The 19,393-nt window shown below is 44.4% G+C and overlaps 1 protein-coding gene across 2 annotated transcripts in view; it reads right to left on the bottom strand.

The window, feature by feature from the left end:
* Positions 1-471: 471 nt before the first annotated feature.
* The window catches only part of MSRA (methionine sulfoxide reductase A), a 240,116-nt gene continuing 221,194 nt past the window's right edge, over positions 472-19,393 (bottom strand). For both annotated transcript variants that reach the window (XM_060754659.2, XM_060754660.2), the window contains exon 6: positions 472-716. In XM_060754659.2, coding sequence (XP_060610642.2) covers positions 564-716 — 153 coding nt within the window. In that variant the 3' untranslated portion in view covers positions 472-563. The remainder of the gene's footprint in view (positions 717-19,393) is intronic.

Below are 19,393 nucleotides of genomic sequence, written 5' to 3'. Positions count from 1 at the left end.
CAGGATGGGATGGAGGGAAGAAGGAAAAGGGAAAGAAGAAAGGAACAGGGAGGAAAAGACAAAGAGATGAAGCAAGAGAGGAAGTGGGAAGAAGAAAGGAAGGGAGGTAAGAAAGAAGGAAAGGAATGAAGGAAAGGAGGGAGGGAGGAACTTTGTATATAGATAATTAGTTTGTATAGAAAGCTAATACACCAGACTAGGCTAGAAGAGTCCAAATATTTTCAACTTGCAGTGAGAAGTCATTCAAAGACACGATTTCCCCTGCTTTGTTTTATGAAATGCGAGAGTGCAAATTGGCTTGCATGTCAATGGGGCAGTGGCCTGTACCAGGTTTTAGCAAAAAACCTCAAAGGAAGCGCAAAAGCTGCTGAACTAGACCTCTCAAGCAGGTCTAGCACCTTGGAAAGCTCCCCTAAATTCTCAACTAGGCTTCCCAATTCAACTCATCTACCAGCAAAGCAGTACCACTGATTTCAGGGCGGGTATTTATATATATATCATTAAAAGCAAACCATGGAACAAATCAAAGGAGCATTCATTTGCCGTGTTAAGGGTGGGCCAGATCAACAGGGGCAGGTGACCCCAGTGCCTCTGAGGCCACAATAGCCTTTGGGGTTCTTGCTCAGGTATTGCTGGTGATAGTCTTCTGCGTAGTAGAACTCCGGAGCCTCACGGATCTCAGTAGTGATGGGACCAAAGCCTTTCTCCGTCAGCATCTGCCAGAAAGAAAGAAGCCCGTCATCAATGGGAAAAAGAAAGAACAGTCAGCCCTCCACATTCTCTGGGGTTAGGAGCACAGGGCTCCCATGAAACTGAAAAAACACGAATACAAACTGGACTATATGGAAGTGCAAATTTATACAATCCAGTTTAAAGTAGATAATCTGCATACAAAAACTAGATTATATGCCGGTGTAAATGGGGCCTAGGTTGTCCAGTGTGACTGGAGGATGTTGAGCAGAGTCACACTAGAGCAGCGTTTCTCAACCTGGGGGTTAGGTCATGAGGGGTTGTCAGAGGGGTCACCAAAGACCACCAGAAAACACAGTATTTTTGTTGGTCATGAGGGTTCTGTGTAGGAAGTTTGGCCCAATTCTATCATTGTTGGGATTCAGAATGATCTTTGACTGTATGTGAACTATAAATCCCAGCAACTACAACTCCCAAATGTCAATGTCTACTTTCCCCAAACTTCACCAGTGGTCACATTTGGGCATATTGAGTATTCTTGCCAAGTTTGGTCCAGATCCATCATTTGGCCCACTTCTATCATTGGTCAGGTTCAGAATGCTCTTTGATTGTAGGTGAACTATTTATTTATTTATTTACTGCTCTTATATACCGCAATTCTCAGCCCAAGGGCTACAAATCCCAGCAACTACAACTCCCAAATGTCAAGGTCTATTTTACCCAAACTCCATCTGTGTTCATATCTCGGCATATGGAATATTCGTGCCAAGTTTGGTCCAGATCCATCATTGTTTGATTTCACAGTGCTCTCTGAATGTAGGTGAACTACAACTCCAAAACTCAAGGTCAATGCCCACCAAACCTTGGCTGGAAGAGAATCAACCCTAATGCTGGAGAAGAGATTTACCAATCCAATGAATTGCTAAAAGACCGAATGAATGGAACTGAGAGCAATGAAGTTTACTAGAAGCCAAAATGGGGCTATCATACTTTGGATGTATCATGTGGTGACATGACCCATTGGGAAAATAAAACATAATAATGATAGATAATGTTGAAAGTGGTAGGGAAAGTGTGAGACTGCAAACAAAGATGCCATAGCTACCCAGAATTTGCAAGATCAGAGGTCTTGGAGACCTCTCATTCATAGTATTGGCATAAATCAAGGTTGACTTGATGGCAAACAGTAACAAAGAGACAGCATGAATATAAAGCAGTACACCCCCTATTTACTAGACCCACTTTTAAAGAAAGAGACGAGATTGGAGAGCAGCAGTTGCATGCCTAAGCTGATTCCCTGCATAGTAATCTCATCCAAACTGGAATGCCACATTTCAAGATGTTTTCCGTCCGTATTCTCCCACTTCACCTACCCTTCCTAAAGACTCAGTGAATCATAGCCCTTAAAGCAGAGAGAACAGGCTAGATAAGACCCGAGTGTCTTCACAATGTCAAGTTTCCTTTATGTGGTTCCAGGAAAGCAGAAAACAAAGTCTCTTTTCTCTACACTCGGTAACCTGTGATCCGGAAACAGGAGAAGCAAAGCAATTGGGAGGGCAGAGACTTGTTGTTCAGTTCTGTTCTTCTACAGAGGATAAAAAGAAGGACTTCAGTCCCGACCGGTCTCCTTATAGCCTCCCCCCATGTTTGTTGCCAGCTCGGCTACCAACTTCAGATATACTGCTGGCACATAATGAATCAGGGAAGGCAGCCTAGATGCTGATCTGCTGGCATTGGTCAGCTGGCACAGCCTCTGCTAACACACATAAAACAGATCTGTGGCTCAGGACAGCCCTGTCAGACCTTGAAATAGAAGAGAGCATCAAAAATGCATCTTAAGCATTGGGGTTTTCTCCTCTGGTATCAGAAATATTACAGTGCTCTTGAGCAGAAATTCAACTTTCCAGCACCAAGGGAGCTGAATATTCGTTCACTCAAGAGGTGCCCTTAGGTCAACCAGCCTTGATGGACACAGAAACTTCTAGCTGCCCAGTCTGGCCAATGTGACCTATAGAAAGATGAATAACAGAAAACCATGCTATGATTTGTTCACCATGTCATAGAATAGGTAAAGATAAAGATTTTCACCTGACATTAAGTCCAGTCGTGTCTGACTCTGGGAGTTGGTGCTCATCTGCATTTCTAAGCAGAAGAGCCAGCGTTGTCCGTAGACACCTCCAAGGTCATGGGGCCTGCATGACTGCATGGAGCACTGTTACCTTCCCACTGGAATGGTACCTATTGATCTACTCACATTTGCATGTTTCGAACTGCTAGGTTGGCAGGAGATGGGGCGGACAGCGGGAGCTCATGCCACTCCCCAGACTCAAACCTGCGACCTTTCGGTCAGCAAGTTCAGCAGCTCAGCGGTTTAACCTACTGCACCACTGGGGCTTCCAATCTTAGAATAGAATAATAGAATCCTAGAGTTGGAACAGATGACAAGGGCACCCACTCCAACCCTATTCTGCTATCCAATAATATACCATCAAAGCCTTCCTGACCAATGGCCATCTAAAACTCTCCAGAGAAGGAGGGTCCGCTGGGCTCCCAAACAGCCACGTATCTCACTGTTGAACAGCTCTTACAGTCAGGAAACCTCAACGCGGTATTCTTTCAGAGAGTTAAACATGGCTATCATGTACCCTCTTAATGTCTCCTCTCCAAGCTAAACATATTCAGCTCTCTAAACCACTCCTCACAAGAGCAAAAATGAGTGGTAATAGTATTTCCCTCAGTCTAGTGTTTCTCAAACTGTGCTCCTCCAAGTGTTTTCAACTTCACCTCCCAGAAATCCAAGCTAGTTTATCCAAAACACCTGAAGTCCAAAACACCTGGAGGACCAAAGGTTGAGAACCACTGGTTTAGACACTACACTCCTGATGATGCAGCCTGGAATTGCACTGGCTTATGTCTCCAAAAAAGTTGATTGGGACACATTGAATGCTTTCAATTTTCTTTTCCCTGATGCCCCAGTGAGCAAGATGTTCACCAGTATGCCCGCGAAATGTCAGGAGAGAATGCTTCTAGAACATGGCCATATAGCCTGAAAACCCTACAACCCATTCAAGTTACATTTTAAACAATATATGATTGCCTATTTCGCATACACTCAGAGGTTCCTCATTAAGTCCTACACACTTCAGCTGGCACACTAACGTGTTGTGATACACAGTTTGAAAACCTCTGCTCCACTTAAGAACTTCTTAGACCCCCTTTGTCAACCCACCAGGCTAAATATTGCAATTGTTTGGTCTCTGTCCCCATCATTTTGCAAGCCAACCCTGACTGGAATTGCCTTCCACTTGGAACCCAATGTCCTCATTATGGAAGAACATGTGGGTCAAAAAGAGGGCTCTACAGTCACCTACGGACCCACTGCCAAGACCCTACACTTGGAAGGCCATCATACTTGGACAACAAGGAATTGCCTAAGTGAGTAAAGCACTTTATCCATTCCCCAACTCATTTCAGTCATTTTTTCCTCATCACCAATGTGGTTGAGGGTTGGGCAACAAGATCAGAGTTTGCATCCCTTCTTGAGAAACCCACTTGGTGACTTTTTGAACAAGTCACACCCTCTCAGCCCAAGAGGGAGGCAATGGAAAACCAAATCCATACAATTATGGTCAAGGAAACCCTATGATGGGATTGCTATAAGTTAGAGTCAACTTGAAAGCACATGACAAGACTGAGACATTCTTCCTTATTTCTTTCCAGGTAGGAGCTTGTCATGCTCTTGATGTATCTGAGAAGAGAAGCAGGCAAGATGTTGGGGGGGGGGGGTGAGGAAGAAGAGTGTGAGGAATGTAGGATGACTTTCCAAAAGAACTTGGCATTTGCCAGGCCTCTCCTCCCTGCCAGCCCTGGAACAGCAGTGGCTTGGCAAGAAATGAAGAGACAGATGTCAGTCTCATCTGGTCGCCTTGGCGCCAGTGGTTGGTTTCAAATGAACAGCGGAGCCAAGCAAGCACCGGGGTCTTTGTGCCCAGAGAGAAAGGAAATGAGCAAAGCTTTCACTGGTCAGCACCTCCCTTGCTGAGGCTTGCACTGGATTTGTGTGGCTTGCAAGGCAAAAGAATGGGCGAGTGTTAAAGAAAGGAAGAGAGAGGAAGCACTGACAGGCCAGAACGTGGTACAAAGGAGGCAAGCTAGCGTTGTGGGGATGGAGTGCAAAGAAAAGACTAGATAATTTTTCAGCAACTTTGGGAAGCCAGGAGTTGACTGTGTGGAGCTATTCAGAGTTCAAAATAGGATGTTCACTCAAGTTATAAGACATAAACATAAAATGCAAGGCCACTGAATTCACAAGAGGATGATGCTGATGCAAAAGCAGAGCTTGGGAAAAGTTTCTTTGCTGTTCAACAATTCCTACAGTGGCTAGGGGATTCTGGCAGCTGTAGTCCAAAAAAGAAACCTTCTTCAACCTCTACATAGGAGTCTGCATCAGGCGCATCCCATTCAACCTTGTATGTTACTGCATGGTGAGGGGTATACCGAGTTAACAAGAAAAACATTAAAAAATAATTAAAATATTAAACAGCCATTCAGTTAAACTATGGGTGAATCTATACCAGGTATGGGAAAACCCAGGCCTGGGGGCTGGATGCGGCCCCTTGGGCTCTTTTCTCAGGCCCTCCTCTCTCTCACCATCCCATCCTTCCTTCCTTCTCTCTTTCCTTCTTCTCTCCCTACCTTCCTTGCCTCCTTCTTTCTCCCTCCCTCCTTCCTTCCCTTTCACCCTTTCACTCTTCCTTCCTTCCCTCTCTTTTTCTCCTTCCTTTTTTCCTTTTGTCTTTCCTTCCTTCTCTCTTTTCTCCCTCCCTCCCTCCACTACTTTCCACCCTTCCTTTTATCCTTCTCTTCCTCCCCTCTTTTTCCTCCTGGGGGATGTTTAGCTGGGAGAAGAGTAGGTAGAGAGAGAACATGACAATCATGTTTCAAGATTTCAAAGTGTGTCCAATTGGGGGGGGGGGGGCTGGCTTTCCACTGCTCTAGAGACCAGGGCACAAGGGATCAATTGTTTCAAATGGCAGGGAAAAAGGTTTGGCTGAAAATATTAGGAACGAACTTCCTGGAGAGTGGCATAGGCTGCCTTGGAGTGTGATGGAGTCTCCTTCTCTGAAGGCTTTCCCATAGCCTTCAGAGAGTGCTTTGATTGTGCCTTCCTTCATGGCAGGGAGTTGAACTCTTCCAACACTAGGATTTAAATCAGGAGTAGGCAATACAGGATCTAATGGATATGCTTTTTCTCTCCCATCCACCATCTCATCCTGACCAAGACCAACCCTTTTGGAATCCCAACGTTTCCTGTCTTTCTTTACTTTCTGCTTCTGAAAAGAAACTTGGGGAGATGTCCCCCTCCCAGCCTGCCCAGCCCACTCTTGCCCACCATGCGGCCCCCAAGTTAGAAAGTTACTACTCTCCAGAGCAGCAGAAAAAGTTTGGTCCTTTCTCAATGTCCTCTTGTAAATACTGTATTTAAACTCAGTGATCATGATACCTCGTAAACTCATTTTCTCCAAGCTAAACATATCCAGCTTCCTAAGGGATTTCTCATAGGGCTTTGGTTCCAGAACTACATACTGAAATGGACATTACCCAAAGAGGTAAAGATTGTGTCAAGTTTGCATTCAAAATCTTGAAGATTGAAGCAACCCCAGTGCCGACAGATTTTTTAAAAAATTGTTTTCAGGCCCTTCCTACACTGCCATATAATCCAGATTATCAAAGCAGTGATTCTACATTATCTTATTATTTGAAATGGATTATCTGAGTCTACACTGCCATATAATCCAGTTCAAAGCAGATAATCTAGATTTTATATGGCAGTGTAAAAAGGACCTAATACTTCACTTACCCAAGATATTTGCCCCACCTGAAGGAGCAAATAATGTTTAGAAATATTGTTTGAAGGTTTACCAGAACTACGCTAAAAGGCCCAACATGGTTATCAACACTGCTTGATGACAACAGCATTTGCTGGCACCCAAGTATCCTAAACTAAAAGCAGGCTTCAGATCTCAGTTCAAAATCTTCTGTTTCTTTGTTCAAAATATTAGGAATTGTGTGGACCTTCAGAGCTACCCATCAATTCAATGCATGGTTCCTTTATTGGATTGCTGCGGTGTGTATGTGTGCCTGTGTGAAGGGGGGGGGGGGGGGGAGAGATATTGAGATTTGGTCAACCTTGCATCACAAACTAAGTTTGAGATTATGAAAGTCCACATCCCAACCCAAGACCTGCCCGCAATTGATCTTCCATAAGAAGCTTAAGGTGCTGTGTAGCAACAACTGCAACCACCGCAACAAAAACAAACCCAGGCTCCTGCTTGCGTGTGCCTCTTTGCATCTACATCAATGCGTGCGAGAAGAAGGGCTGCTTTGTAGAGGAACTTGCCAACCAACCCACTTTTGGGGCCATCTGCTCCGAAAAGAGTGAGCACCTGTTCGGAGCAGCTGCTGAACGCGGAACGTAGGTAAGAGAGAAATCAGTTTCATTCTCAACTTGGCCTGCTTGCAGGTAACACATGGCCCTCACCAACGGGAACGCCAACTGTTCCCTTTTAAGCTTGTCCTAATTAGGAAGCGGAGAGCGTTGTGAAATCTCAAAACTGTTCCCTTGGATTATTACAGGAACTTTGGAGAGAGGCCTCCTGCCTCCCCCTGATGTCAGCGTCAGTTGTGCTTTTTGTTGAAATGACAAAGTCTTGGTGGGGGAAAGAAGGGCATGGATGAAAAGAGCATCCCAAACTTTCTTTCGCACCTTGAGCCCTGCCTCTTCCCCCTGCGTGGCAGTCTCTTTTTGGCAATCCCAGCATAAACACATCTCCCGCCCTTCCAGCTTTCATTCTGAATCACTCTTGTTGCGTGCAACATCTCTGACAGGGATGCAAAAACATCACCTACCCTTTTTCAAAGGGAACAGATCTGTACTCTTTTTGGATGAGGCTTTGGTGACATGTAAACTCTTAAAGTCTATGTGGGAATCTTGGATAGGCACTAAAACTGCAGTGGGAACACCAATTCCTCCCTGAGCCTCCAAATAGCAAAAGAAAACAACATGAGATATCATGGATCAGATCCCAGAACAACCTAGTTCAGAACCGCTTTTCCCCAAAGTAGTTGGAGAAAAGCAAAGCAGGAGATGAGCAAAATATCACACTCCTGTTCATGTTCCCAAGCAACTGGTTCGCAAAATCTTTATAGCTTCAGACTATGGATAATCCTGAGAGAAGGCTGAGCGAAGGAAGGTAGATGCTTTTGAACTGTGATGTTGGAGGAAAGTTCTGAGAGTGCCTTGGACCACGAGAAGATCCAATCAGTCCATACTTCAGGAAATAAAGACCAACTGTTCATTGGAGGGAAGGATATTAGAGGCAAAGTTGAAGTACTTTGGCCACATAATGAGGAAACAGGAAAGTTTAAGAGAGGACAATGATGCTGGGGAAAATGGAAGGAAAAAGGAAGAGGGGCCGACCAAGGGCAAAGAGGATGGATGGTATCCTTGAAGTGGCTGGATTGACCTTGAAGGAGCTGGGGGTGGCCATGGCCAACAGGGAGCTCTGGCGTGGGCTGGTCCATGAGGTCACGAAGAGTCGGAAACGACTGAATGAATAAACAACAACAATGGATAATCCTATTTTCCCTTTGTCAGATTCTTCTTGTGACAGGCAATTCCTTACGATTCTTTATGGAACAAACAAATATTTTTTTTCCTTTCCCAGAGCTGGATTTTTCCTAACATATCAAGCACTTTCCTTTCCTATTATCCAGGAAAGGCCAATTATGATGACCATGGAGATGCTGAGATTATGAAAAAGGAGCCCTGGATATCACAATTCAAGAATGATATTGACAAACTGTCTACAACAGGGGTTCTCAACTTGTGGGTTCCCAGGTGTTTTGGTCCACTACTCCCAGAAATCCCAGCCAGTTTACCAGCTGTTATGATTTTTGGGAGTTATAGGCCAAAACATCTGGGGACCCACAGGTTGAGAACTACTGCTGTAGAATGAGAGACCAAAAGTCATGAGTCCCTCTGAGGAGCAGCTGGGGGAGATGGGTAGGTTTAGCTCGGATAAGAGAAGGCTGAGAGTTGAAGACATGATAGCCATGTTTGAATATTGAACAGAATGTCACATTGAGGAGGGGGGCAGCTTGCCTTCTGCTGTTCTAGAGACCAGGACATGGAGCAATGACTGGAGAAGAGATTCCACCTAAATATTAGGCAGAATTTCCTGACAGTAAGAGTACTTTAGCTATAGACGTTGCTGACTAAGAGTCAGGTGGAGCCTTCTTCTCTAGGGGTTTTTAAACAGAGGGTGGATGGTTATCTGTCAGGAGTGCTTTAGATGTCTGCATGGGTTGGACTGGGTGATCTTTGAGGTCTCTTCCAACTACGATTTTATGCGCCTTCTAAAAAGTGAATCCCACTGAGTTCCAGAAACCCAGACATGTATCTTGATGTTTCCCCTACCTTTTCTGGTTGAAAATGCAAAGAAGGAAATGACAAGACTAGGGGTTTTTCTTCCTTGCAAGTCAGGCTTAAAGACCCTTCAGAAAGGCAGACTATGATGCATCCGGTCATTTCTTTTAAATACTTAAGAAGGGATGAGGAAACTTTAGCGTGAGACAAAGTGCCTTCTCTGTAACTCAAGATGAGCTTCATGTCACATTAGAGGTTAGCACTGTTACGCATCTCCAATGGTTTACAGCCCAACGAGGAACCCCTTGACCTAGTGCGCCTTGACCAAATGCCCCTTGATGCTCTCTGCTCCCCATTGATGCCTATCCACATGCCCTCTACAAATATCTAGTCATGGCGCCAAAAGCGAGCAGCACCTGCTGGCCTGCCCTACAGCTAGCAATGTGCCCTTGATCCAGAGGGATTCATGGGGACATGGAAAGCCAAGAGGCAGTAACAAGAGCAATGAGGAAAGAACAGGATGGGGGGAGTGAGGTGTGCACTTGATCTAGTCTCATAAAGATTGTTAACTGTTGCTGGATAAAGGAATCACACAACTCTCCTGCCAATTTGTTTCTGGGCATAATTCATAGTGCTGGTTATGGCCATGGGGTACAGCATTGTTTTAACTGGGATTGGATATGTATGTATGTATGTTTTAATAATAGTATTGAGTTTTATCCCCTTTTAATATGTGTCTTACTATGATTTTAATGATCTCACCACACTAAAACAGTGGATAAGGCTCTTAATGAGACATGCCACAATATCACGGGATGTCTGCGCCCTACACCACCGAAGAAATCACACTGTTTAGCCAGTACTGCACCACCTTACATCCGCTGGGAAGTAGCAACCAATAGTGAAAGAATCAAGGCAGTGACACCTCTGGCCCATCCCCTGTTCGGATATCAGCCAGCATGCTAATGCCTTAAATCAAAAAATAGTTTCCTACAGAGATACTCACAGCAACACCTCAGCAAGTGAGAGTCAAAAAATGGCAGGCTAAAAGCCAGAACCTCAATCAATGGCTGATACCGAATGTGATAATACCTCCTGGGCACACAGACGACTGGGCGACTTGGAAGGCTCTGAACAGACTGTGCTCTGGCACCGCGAGATGCAGGGCCAACCTTAAGAAATGGGGCTGTAAAGTGGAGTCAACGACACGCAAGTGTGGAGAAGAGCAAACCACTGACCACTTATTACAATGCAGCCTGAGCCCTGCCACATGCACAAAGGAGGTCCTTCTTACAGCAACACCAGAGGCACTCCAAGTGGCCAACTACTGGGCAAAGGACATTTAATATAATGCCAAGCTTTTTTTAAAAAAACTTTGTGTTTTTTAAATACATTACAACTGTACCCTTGGTTTGCTCCTGATACGATAAATAAATATTATTTTAATTGCATTGTTTATTAATTTGTGAGCCATTTTGATTCCCAATGCTAGGAAGGAGTAGGACATTAATTAATATATCTTGACTGAAGGGCTTTAATCCCTGAAGCTGGCATGTGGACAATCTTGCCCATCTGCAAAACTAAAAGATGCTAGTAAGATACAAACATAATTAATATTTTTGTGTAGAACACAGAAATGTGATCCCCGTCACATTCTCTATAATAATAATAATAATAATAATAATAATAATAATAATAATAATAATAGAATCATAGATTCAAAGAGTTGGAAGAGACCTCATGGGCCATCCAGTCCAACCCCCTGCCAAGAAGCAGGAATATTGCATTCAAATCACACCTGACAGATGGCCATCCAGCCCCTGTTTAAAAGCTTCCAAAGAAGGAGCCTCCACCACACTCCAGGCAGAGAGTTCCACTGCTGAACGGCTCTCACAGTCAGGAAATTCTTCCTCATGTTCAGACGGAATCTCCTTTCTTGTAGTTTGAAGCCATTGTTTCGCGTCCTAGTCTCCAGGGAAGCAGAAAACAAGCTTGCTCCCTCCTCCCTGTGGCTTCCTCTCACATATTTATATATGGCTATCATATCTCCTCTTAGCCTTCTCTTCTTCAGGCTAAACATGCCCAGCTCCTTAAGCCGCTCCTCATAGGGCTTGTTCTCCAGATCTTGATCATAAACTTTATTTATACCCCGCCATCATCTCTCCAACGGGGACTCGGGTTGGCTTACATGAGGCCAAGCCCAAACAACCAATTACAATAAAATAAAATACAGTAAAATAAAAACCGAAAACGCAAAGAACATCACAATAAAATACAAAAACATATGAATACAATAAAAAAGTACACAAAACATAAGAATGCAATGAACAATTGCAATGACAGTGAGCAGGCTGCATGTACAATAAAATGATTAAAATTCAGGGTGAGATCAAAGGAGCAGATTATTTGCAAGGAAGAACTCATAGAGAAAGAGGTAGTAAACGGCCCTTCGTACAAGGGGGAGGTGTACTCCTAGGACAGAAACATTGAACAGAAGCAATACCATAAGGTTGTATGGCTATTTTCCATACAGCTTATGGGAGTTGTAGTCCAAACAGTGGTCCTAATCCCTGGGAAACATTGTTTATCAAACCCTTGTATCAGCCACAAGGGATGGAAGCCCATGCCATAGAGAAGGGAGTGGTGCTTTTTTGTGTTTTCAAAACAGGAGTGACTGTGAAGGGGGAAAATCAACCCAGCCCAGGTGAGGGTTCCTCTCCTCCATCCCGGCTGAGTCTGTACGTGAGCCTACGTGTGCTACGGTTTGATCAACAAGCGCTTGGCCATCTTTGCTTCTAATCGCAGGACCACGCCGAGCTCCCCAATGAATTATGCAGACCCTGTTTGCGCTTTCCAAGCCAGCTCCATTATCTCGCTGGGCACACCTGGCCTCTATGAGATAGATTTCCCTTCATCGAAGTGCGCAGGCAACTGCTGGAGACGGAGCGAGTATTAAATCAGAGCGGAGGTTCTGACAGCCCCGTGAGCGTTTCCCCTGGTCGCCTCTGCGACAAAGCAGGGGACCGACATAATGCCAGGTAATGGGGGAAGAGGGGGGATCTGTACTGGCATTAAGAAGCCTCCCTGCTATGCAAGAAGGGCAGGAAAGATTGATGGCTTGCATGAGTCCTGAGTCATACTATCCAGAGAAACCCTGCTTCCTGCAGTCAGGAGGACACCAATGATGGACAGAACATTTTTGGTTGTGGCTCTTTGGTAAACCCAACTTCCCCTTTTATCCCATATCAGGCAAAGATGCTGCTCTTTGCTTGGGCTTTCAAGGAGTTTTAGTGCACCTTGATGCTTTTTGTTATTTTCAGCAGCTTCTGATCTTCAAATGGAATATGCACACCATTCGGCAGCTAGCTGTGAAGCATTTGCAAGGCACTTTTCAGATAAAATTAATCATATCCATTTCATTCTCTCCGTCCACCTTCTGGTTCTCATATATTGGCCGAAATCCTACAAACGTGCACGGCGTTGTGTTCATGCACAGCTCTGTGTTCTCCCTCTGCCTGGTAGCTGTCAAACCACAGAAGGGCTTCTCTTGCTGTCACTTATCAGTGGAAGAGCAATTCAAATGACAGAGAAGCAGCTGGACTCGGTACTGTCCAGAGGAGAGAGGAAAGGCTCACAAATGGAGTGTCCTAGCTTCCTTCCCCCAGGAACCGAGAGCAGCTGGATGTTTGTTGTCTATGGGTACCCCAGATAGCATTCCCCAAAGCTGGAAAGATGCAAAAACTCTGGTAATTTATTTATTTATTATTTATTGCAAAGTTTTATATATCGAGCTTCTCACCTCATGAGGGACTCAGCCCGGTTTCCAACCATAAAAACACATACAATCGGTAAAATATCAAAATACACATTACAATAAAACATTTAAAAAGCACATATATTTAAAACTACAGTGGTCAGTCGTCATACTAAAATCGAATATACACAGTCTTCCATCCAGATCATTGTCTCATTCTTCGAAGGCCTGTCTCCATAACCACGACTTCATCTGTTTCCTGAATGTCAGGATTGTTGGGGCGGTTCTAACCTCTGGCGGGAGAGAGTTCCAGAGTCACGGGGCCACTACCGAGAAGGCCCCGTCCCTCGTCCCCTCCAGCCACGCTTGTGAGGCCAGCGGGACCGAGAGCAGGGCCCCACCAGACGATCTTAGTAATCTTGATGGTTCGTAGGGGAGAATACGTTTGGAGAGGTAACAGGCAGGATGACCATATTTATTTATTTACGATATTTCTATCCCACCTTTTTTCAAGCCCGAAGGCGACTCAAGGCGGTTCACAAATTGGCAGCCATTTAATGCCATAACAATCCACAATATAAAATTAAAACATTTAAAACAAAATTGCAAAATCCATATAAAAACCAATAACCAATGTATTCCTATTAATCTCATTTTCCAGTAGCATTGTCTAAGCCGTTCCATGTTTCAATCTTACATCATTCCATGTTTGTCTATTGCAATGCATTTCCAAAGCCTTGTTCAAAGAGCCAGGTTTTTACTTTTTTACGGAAGGTCAGGAGGGAGGGGTCGATCTAATATCCCTAGGGAGGAAGTTCCACAGCCGAGGGGCCACCACTGAGAAAGCACCATCTCTCTTCCACGCCAGACACAACTGCGAAGAAGGTGGGATTGAGAGCAGGGCCTTCCCAGACGATCTTACATTCCTAGATGGTTTATAGGGAGAGATACGTTCGGACAGGTATGCTCAGCCAGAATTGTTTAAGGCTCAATATCATTGCCATGGCTAAAACTGCAGCTGGGTTATATTCACAAATCTGGAACAACGTGAGGAACCATGGATCTCCTAAGCGAAGGGATAATATTGACTCATGAGGCCTTACTTGTCAATTAATTTCAGAATTTCAGCCATCCAAAGGAGCTAACAGGTATATCACAGGGAGAGAGGACGGAATATAAATAAATTTTATTATTAAGTGTATTATTATTTGCTACTGTCACTAGAGCCTACTATCCTTTTGGTCTCTCCACACTGGCATAAAATGGCAACTCCTGGCCCTTGCACTACTCGTGTCCAACTCTGTGTAAATGGAAGATGTCCAGTGAAGGAGACCCCTCCAGCTTTCTAGGCTAGTGTTTCTCAAACTGGGTTCCTCCAGGTGTTTTGGACTTCAGCTCCCAGAAATCCTTGTCAGTTTACCAGCTATTAGGAATTTTGGGAGTTAAAGTCCAAAACATCTGGAGGAGCACAGTTTGAGAAACTCTGTTCTGGGCAATTGATTCCATTGCTGAAGTGCTCTCACTGTCAAGAAATCTCTGCTAATGTTCAATCGGAATCTACTTGAGACCATTAGACTTGCTCCAACTACTTTTTCAAATTGTAAGCTGCTTTGAATCTCAATTTTGGAGAAAAGTTATTTATTATTAATATTATTTACAGTATATATATTTCGCCCTTCTCACCCCGCAGGGGACTCAGGGCGGATCACAATGCACATATACATGGCAAACATTCAATGCCATAGACACACAACATATATAGACAGACATACACAGAGAGGCTATTTAACTTTCCAGCTTCGTGAGGGTATGCTTGAATTCTGGCCACCAGGGGAGCTGTCACTTCACCATCCACTTGTGACACTGATGGGGTACTTCCTCATTCTTTTGCACACTGCTGGAGATTTTTATAGCATCATAAATTAGTTAAATTAGCCTCCCCACATAAGCGCTACCTAAATTTCCTACTTGATATATGCAACTGCCTTTCAGCAGCAAAGGTCAACAGCAAGCTAGACAAATGATTTGGAGGTTACTCCAACCGCGGCTGGCATTGAACTCATGTTCTTCCAGTCAGTGGTGATTTTAATGCAGCTGAGCCACAACCTGGTGAGATACTAAAAATATAACCACGAGCAGCAGCACATGTCTGATTTCTAAGCAAAAGAGTATACAGTTGAATGGTAAAGAAATAATCTGATACACATCCATCTAGGCCAGTGGTTCTCAGCCTGTGGGTCCCCAGATGTTTTGGCCTTCAACTTCCAGAAATCCTAACAGCTGGTAAACTGGTAAACAGCTGGTCAAGGAACATGAAAGGCACTGCAGACTACTTCAACCAGAGAAGTCAACCATAGCAGAACACCTGATGAACCAGCCTGGACACAGCATATTATTTGAGAACACAGAAATGCTGGACCACACCAACAACCACCATGTCAGACTACACAGAGAAGCCATTGAAATCCACAAGCATGTGGACAATTTCAACAGAAAGGAAGAGACCATGAAAATGAACAAAATCTGGCTACCAGTATTAAAAAACTCTAAAATTACAATAGCAAAACAGCAGAGAGGAAACAACCAGGCACATCTTAACACCTCTCAACAAAAGATTTTCCTAGGCTCAGCCAGGCCTTCAAATGCTAATAAAGGTGGTCAGTTGAAACATTCACACCTAGCTCCAGCAGAGAAGAGCTCTTTGCCCCACCCCAGCCATTCCACAGATATATAAACCCATTGTCCTAATTCCAACAGACCTCACTACCTCTGAGGATGCTTGCCATAGATGCAGGCGAAACGTCAGGAGAAATGCCTCTAGAACATGGCCCTATAGATCGAAAAAACTCACAAGAACCTAGCTGGTAAACTGGCTGGGATTTCTAGGAGTTGAAGGCCAAAACACCTGAGGACCCACAGGCTGAGAACCTTACTGTGCAATGAACACACGGAGTTGGAGAGTTGGAAGGGGCTGTGAGGGCCATGTAGTCCAACCCCTTTCCGTGCAAGAATAGACAACTAAAGCATAAGTGAGAAATTGTCTCCCAACCCCTGTTGAAAGACCTTCAGGGATAACAGATATCAAATGAGTGCTAACAGGAACATTGAGGTATGCATAAATTGCAGAGATCTGTTGACTCATCCAAGCAGTGGAATATCTATTTCTGGATGGAAAACAAAGAAGGGAAAAAAGGCAGAAGGTTTGCTAATTGTAGGATAGGCTTGTATTGTTTTTTGTTTTGAAGAGGGGAATGTCTTTTCTCTTCTAAGGTGCCCTGTCATTGCTTAAGCTCTGGCTGAACTGAATAATGCTCCCCTTTCATGCTGTTACAATTTCGGTTCTGCTGGCATTTCATCCTCCAAGAAGAGGAGCAGGAAGCTGAGCGCTCGGCAGCTGAGAACACACAGATTTGAAAGCAGCCGGCCCGACCAGATGGAGGAACGATTACTGACACCGAAAGTTACCGTCTTTTAAAAATCTTGGCACTTCGCACAAAGGGGAGGGGGATACGAAGGATAAAAAGCACATGGAAGCGGGTTGGTTTTGGTCTCTGGAGAGCTTTGTCGTCTCATTTCCCCCCAGTAAAAACTGGGAAAGAGTTAACTCATCCCCAAATAAAAAGCAGGGGATAGGAATAATGTGATGGCAGTCAAGCCCAAACAGAAGTTGGCTGATTCTTTAAAAAAAACTATTTTGGTATATTTCCCCCCTTAAAGTAAAAACGAATGTACTTAGGCATGGCCATGTTTTGAGATTTATTCAGAGATGTGCCATTTTCTTCCTCCAAGACTGAAATGACTGTCTTACTTACTTAGGTGATCCCTCATTGTCCGAGTAAGATTGTCCTCCAAGTGCGTTGTCCTGATGGTGTGTACGTAGGTGACTGTGGAGCCCTAGTCTTGACCGGCACGTTCTCCTGCACCGTGGACATCGGTTTCCAGGTGGAAGGTGGTCCTGGTCAGGGTTGGCTTGACACACCTTCCTCTTGGCACGTTTCTCTCTTTCACCCTCCATTCATGCCTCTTCAAATTCTACAGCACTGCTGGTCACAGCTGACCCCCAGCTAGAGCGCTCAAGGGCCAGCGATTCCCAATTCTCAATGTCTATGCCACAGTTGTTAAGGTTGGCTTTAAGACCATATTTAAATCTCTTTTCCTGCCCACCAACATTATGTTTCCCTTCTTGAGTTGGGAGTAGAGTAACTGCTTTGGGAAACGGTGATCTTTGGGCATTTGGACAACGTGGCCAGTCCAGCAGAATTGATGGCGGAGGACCATCACTTCAGTGCTGGTGGTCTTTGCTTCTTCCAGCACGCTGACATTTGTCTGCCTGTCTTCCCAAGAGATTTGCAGGATTTTTCGGAGGCAACGTTGATGGAATTGTTCCAGGAGTTGCATGTGATATCTGTAGATAGTCCGTGTTTTGAAGGCATATAGCAGTGTTGGGAGGACACTAGCTTTATAAACAAGCACCTTGGTATCCCTACGGATGTCCCGGTCCTCAAAGACTCTGAGTTTCATTTGGAAAAAATGCTGCACTCGCAGAGCTCGGGCAGTGTTGTATTTCAGTGTCAATTTCTTCCTCCGAGACTGAAATAACTGTCTTACTTACAGGCAACTAATAGTGGTGTTTTGAGTGTTGGACTATGATTCTGGAGACCATGCTCTTGTGACACCTAATATAGACTACTGCAATGCACTACATGGGTCTGCCTTTGAAGACAGCCCAGAAGCTTCAACTAGTCCAAAGGGCAGCAGCCAGATTTCTAGCTGGGCAGCATACAGGGAGCATACTACTCCTCTGTTACGTCATCTCCACTGGCTGCTAGTCCGCTACCGAGCCCAATTCAAAGTAGTACTGAGCCATGTCAGTTCAAGTGGTATCAAACTGCATTAATTCAACAGTACAGATGCACCCAGTCATGCTATTAGCTTATACCTGCAATCTTGAATTTAAAGGGACTGGCTCAGAACTCTGTTTCAGGGAAGGTTCCAGGCAAAGCTCTACATGCAAAAGTCAGAGATAGAGGTATATCTACGAGAGTTGAATGAAAAGCAATTCCTCCACCTTCGTTACTTGGGTTTGGATGGGAGTATTTTAATAAATCAAACGCAGAAATAATCCTTAGAATGTGCTCTTTAACTACCACTATTCACTTTTCGACATAATCACCTCACAATTCGATACATTTCTGCCAACAATGAACCAGTTTCTGAAGCCGTCACAGAAGAAGTCGACACTCTGTTTCCACAACCAGCATCTCACAGTTCTCTCATCCTGGGTACCCACAGTGCACAGATCTTCCAATAGCCAAGCAAAGCAATAATGTGACCCTTGTGAAATGCCGATTATGCTTGAAATTTCTCTCTGAGTGATACAACGATCGTGAATCAATCTGTCAATCTTTTGCTTGTGAAACTTGGTGGTTGCTATCACAGGACATCCAACTCTTTGTTTGTCACGCAAATCAGATGTTCTCACCTCAACATCTTTAAACTTTCTCACCCAACAGCGCACAGTACTCACATCAACACAATAATCACAAACAGCTTGCATTCTCTGATGAATCTCCTTTGGGGGGACACCTTCTGCTGTCAAGAATTCAATGACTGCACGTTGCTTGACGCATTGACCGACCATCTGTGCAGGGTTCCATACTTCACACTTTAACAACACAACCGTTGAATGCTATGGCTTCCCACCAAAATGGAACTGTAGAGGAGAGTCTACTGAACAAGCTAGTACCAGCCGCATACCAGTACTGCCATCTGTTGAGGAGTTGCGAAGGTAGAGGCATTACTTCTCATTCAACTCATAGTCACCAATAATATAAGTGCTTCTCTTATCTTCAAGTTAGATGAAGGATGAGCTCAGCCCATGAAGTCTCAAGGCAAAATGTTATTAGCAGTTAAAGATGACAACAACAACAACAACACATAGTATTTCTAAGGCTTTTGTCATCATGTGGCCAGAGCTCTTGGCATCTAATGTTTTCCAAGAAGAAAAGAATGGAGTAAATAGAATTGCGACCATTTCATTCTGTTCCTCTGCCACTTCACACACGAATTAAAACCAAGGACTGTGAATCATGTCAATTGTGTTGGGTGAAATGAAAAGTCCTGGAGACGCAGTACTTATGCCAAGGACAAACATCATCAAAGGGAGGCAAAGAAGGAAAAGGGGAGAATTTCTCTAGGCAATTTCGCCGCGATTCAAAAGATGGTGGTTGAAGTGATAATTACAGAGATGCCACCAGGTAGATGCACGTCCTCATGGACAGGTGTGATTAATGGTTTGGGGATGAAGTGTTTTCGCTGCGTAATGGGGAAGAGAGCTGCCAAGGCAGGGTGCCAAGGAATGAAAAAAACACCCACAAAAAGGTGGCCGGAAAACAAAAGCTCAAGAACAGAGTCAGGTAATGGTGGGAAAAAATGAAATAAGTAAACATACAGAACTGGAGAGTTGGAAGATAAACCAAAGTTCAGCTCGCTCAACTCTGATAATGAAGGAAAACCATAAC

This window comes from Anolis sagrei, chromosome 1 (genome assembly GCF_037176765.1).
Source record: "Anolis sagrei isolate rAnoSag1 chromosome 1, rAnoSag1.mat, whole genome shotgun sequence".
Lineage (NCBI taxonomy): Eukaryota > Metazoa > Chordata > Lepidosauria > Squamata > Dactyloidae > Anolis > Anolis sagrei.
This window is presented reverse-complemented; position numbering and strand designations above follow the sequence as displayed.